The following is a 3610-nucleotide window of genomic DNA, read 5'->3' as shown; positions in this document are numbered from 1 at the left end:
AAAGTGCGCGTTTTAGCTATGCCGGCCTGGGCCGACTTCGACTCGGATTCAAACACTTCACTGCCTCCCGCGTCCTTATTTTCTTGCTCGCCGTGTTTCCCCAAATCCCGATCCATCAGACCACGCCCTCCGATCAGCCTCCCTCGATCCATCTTCCTCTCTCTCAGTGCCGGATCGTTGCTCCTCGATCAACTCCGCGGCCGCGACCATGGCCGGCACCACGGTGCTCCCGCCGTCTCTGCTCCCGCGCCGTAGCGCCGCCGCCTCCGCCGACCTGCACTCCTGCTCCTCCCGCGTGCGCGTGAACCCTGCCTTGATGGCGAACCCCGCGGCTGCCAAGAAGCCAAAGCGCCCCGGATCCATGCGCGGCGAGCAACCGCCGCCGGCGAAGCGCCTACGCGGTGCCTGCTCCGGGGGCGAGCTCCATGTCGCCGTCCCCGCCAACATCAAGAACGGCAGGAAGCTTCCGTCTCCCATCAGCGGCAAGGATCTGCTCCACTCCTCCGCAATCAAGAACCAGGTCGCCGAATCTCCGGCTGCCGCGACGCAATCGAAGCCGCAGATGAGCATGCGCGAACTGATCGCGAACGCTCGCCTCACCATGGCTCGCCTCGACAAGGCTCGCTCTGCCTCCAAAGAAGAGGCCAACCGTCGGCAGGAGATCGAGCGCAGCAGAGCAGAGGCCCGGCGAAAGATGGAGCAGATGGCGGACACGGTGCAGTTCAACGACCCCTGGATCCATCACTCCGACGTGACCAAGTCCCCTGAGGAGCTGCTCAAAGCAAGACAGCACGCATGGCGTTATCAAGCTCACCTCCTCGAGATGGCTCGTCGACGGGACTTTGCTCAAGCGATGCAAATCCAGGATGAGCGCTCGGGTGATGGAAGCAGAGGAAGAAATCATCAGCAGTGCAGGCTTGCTGGTGGTAGTCTTGCATCAGAGGAAGCAAAGCAGAGGAACCAATTCCTTTCTTGAGTCCGTGTGGGTGAACCTTCGAGTTAAGCTAGTCCTTCCTAAACCATTCACACATGAGTTTCATTTAATCTTTGCATCTCTAGGTTCTGCACTTAATCACCAAGATTTCTAGTGTTCTTTCAATCCCTTTCAGCCATTAGTAATTTTACAAGAGTGTCAGCAGAGTCTCCATCTAGCTAGGCAGCAAAAACCTTGTTAAGATGTGTACGGCATAGTTACACTACATCCACACCTGGTCCTAAGTAAGGGTTTAAGTAAATAAAGGGCATTTTCAATAAATCAAAGTAAAGCAGATGAGCCTAAAAAGGAAGCTCATGTACTGCAATTCCGGCACGAGACAGAGCGTAAAACGCACTCGCCGCAAAATCCAAAACGCCCGTTTGCTACCCGGCTTGTAGCAGGAAAAAAGGAGTAGAATTGAACTTGTCGATACACACAGTAATCATGTGAGCTGCCTAGCGTCTGGAGACTATGCTGACCCTCCTGTAAACTTAATCTTGGCTGACTTGGATTCTTAGGCATTGGCGTCGTGGTGAGTTAAAGTTGCAGTTTCTGACGAGTAGCATTGGTTGGTGAACTCTTGTGTGTATGTGTGAGTGAAGCTTTGAGCTAAGCAAGTCCTTGATGTACCGACTATCAAGTCATACTGTAATCAATTTTGGATTTGAATGAGAAAATTGTTGGTCTGAATTTTGCAGAGCATTTGAGTAATCTTTTCGTATCTATTTATTCTTGTATGCTTCTGTGGCTTCTTAAAGCATTCTGCTGCTCTAGTCGGAAAAGTGTGTACTGAGGCACAGATCCAATGGAGGCCCGGCGAAAGGTGGAGCAGATGGTGGACACGGTGTAGTTCAAGACCCCTGCATCCATCACTCCGACGTGACCAAGTCCCCTGAGGAGCTGCTCCAAGCACGACAGCAAGCATGGCGTTATCAAGCTCAGCTCATCGAGATGGCTCGTCGATGGGACTATGCTCAAGCGATGCAAATCCACGGATGAGCGGTCAAGTGATCGAAGCAGAGGAAGAAATCATCAGCAGTGCAGCCTTGTTGGTGGTTGCAAGTGTGTAGTAGTATTTCACTGGCATGTTTTTCAGTAGTGCGAGTGAGATTCTTAATTTGGCCATCAATTAGTGTGCATTATGATCACAATTGATCAATGAATGCAAGGGATTGTTCTATGTAAAAGCATTGGATCTGATGTATGTTCTTTATGTAAAAGCATTGGATGTGATGATCCCACCAAGAAGATCACTTCTGTGCTTGAACTACTATTCCAGATGACTTCTATTTTCCTGGAGAAGAACAGATATGTGTGCTTGCTGAACTCCTGAATCCTGATGCAGAATTTACTTGTCGCATCAGACCTCTTTCTATGTTTTCGGTCTGTTGTATGCAAGCATTGGATCTGATGGATGCAAGCACACCAGGAAGATCACTTCTGTGCTTAAACTACTATTCCAGGTGACTGCTATTTTCCTGGAGAAGAACATATATGTTGTCTGAATTTTATGCCTCAACAATGCAGAATTTATTTGTCACATCAGGAAGGCGCCAAAAAGCATGTTTCATTCAGTACAATTGGTGTATATGCTATTTTCCTGGAGAAGAACAGATATGTTGTCTGAATTTTGCAACTGCTGCAAATTTCATTCAGTACAATTGGTATATATGCTAGACTAGTTTCATGTCACACTGCAGAGAAAATCAATATTACTTGTCAGCAATGGTGTTTACTGCATTTAATTAACATATTCATTGACATGGATCCATTGAGGTAAGGGAATTACAATGCATGATGCATCATCTGAATTCAAACTACACAGCTTCATTCGAAATCAACTCAGCTACAATGAGAAATGTTGGCAACATCCACAGGTATTGCAGTTCCTCCTCTGTACCTTCAGCGTCATCTGCAACTTCTCGGATTTTTTTCCTGAAGAGAAATCACGAGTGCGCACTTTAACATGCTTGGAAATGGAAAAATTAGCTCTGCTCTATCCAAATTTTGTAGCTCCTGGGGTGACAGATTCTTTTTCCTCTGTGAACGCCAGTAGTTTGTATGTATCTTGTCTGCTAATAAAGGGGCTTATTTGTAAGAGCTAGACCTCCTTTTAGCAGAGCTTGGAACGTCAAGATGATGTAGGCACAAAACAGTCCTGAACTTGTAGCAGCTCTGAACTTCAGGGTTAATATTGATGTTTCCTTCACTAAATAGCACTTGTCATCAGTAGGTAAATGAACTACTAGTTAAAAAGATAGTATGATCAACTTGAACGGTCAAAACTTGGCCTTTGCCCCCATTTGGCCATCACCAGTCATTTATCTCCAATTCTCAAGGCAAAACTTCCAGCAAAACATTCAGAATACTAGCCATCGCGGACGTATGGGACTAGTTGTTCTCCATTGTCACTATACAAACAAGGCCATTCTTCATTCCAGTTTTTATTTATTTCATTTCTTTTCTTTCCTTCATCATAAGTGGCTTGATCCAAAAACAAAGCTCGCAGCCAAGAACTATGTATATGTAGCACTATTGATCCTGTTTTCTACTACATCCAAAATAGTGATCTCAGAATCTCACCTGCATCAATCAAGTTTCTGAGATCATAGATGGCAAACCAAAACTTGCGAA

At 46.8% G+C, this 3610-nt stretch overlaps 2 protein-coding genes across 2 annotated transcripts in view; both read left to right on the top strand.

The window, feature by feature from the left end:
• The window catches only part of LOC119329813 (protein MID1-COMPLEMENTING ACTIVITY 1-like), a 5016-nt gene extending 2783 nt beyond the window's left edge, over window positions 1-2233 (top strand). The window contains exon 6 of the mRNA XM_037602909.1: window positions 1735-2233. Within this exon, the coding sequence (XP_037458806.1) occupies window positions 1735-1750 (16 nt within the window). The 3' untranslated portion in view covers window positions 1751-2233. The remainder of the gene's footprint in view (window positions 1-1734) is intronic.
• Window positions 10-1678, top strand: LOC119329814. The gene is made up of 2 exons (XM_037602910.1): window positions 10-957; window positions 1000-1678. Exons 1-2 carry the CDS (start codon window positions 209-211, stop codon window positions 1001-1003), a joined length of 753 nt encoding a protein of 250 aa, XP_037458807.1. The 5' UTR covers window positions 10-208; the 3' UTR covers window positions 1004-1678.
• Window positions 2234-3610: the final 1377 nt, after the last annotated feature.

This window comes from Triticum dicoccoides, chromosome 7A (assembly GCF_002162155.2).
Source record: "Triticum dicoccoides isolate Atlit2015 ecotype Zavitan chromosome 7A, WEW_v2.0, whole genome shotgun sequence".
NCBI classification, from domain to species: domain Eukaryota; kingdom Viridiplantae; phylum Streptophyta; class Magnoliopsida; order Poales; family Poaceae; genus Triticum; species Triticum dicoccoides.
Note: the sequence above shows the minus strand (reverse complement) of the source record. Positions and strands in the feature narration are given on the sequence as shown.

Bases quoted from the DNA above. Each gene is read 5' to 3' on its own strand.
- LOC119329814 (XM_037602910.1), top strand. From the start codon at position 209: ATGGCCGGCACCACGGTGCTCCCGCCGTCTCTGCTCCCGCGCCGTAGC.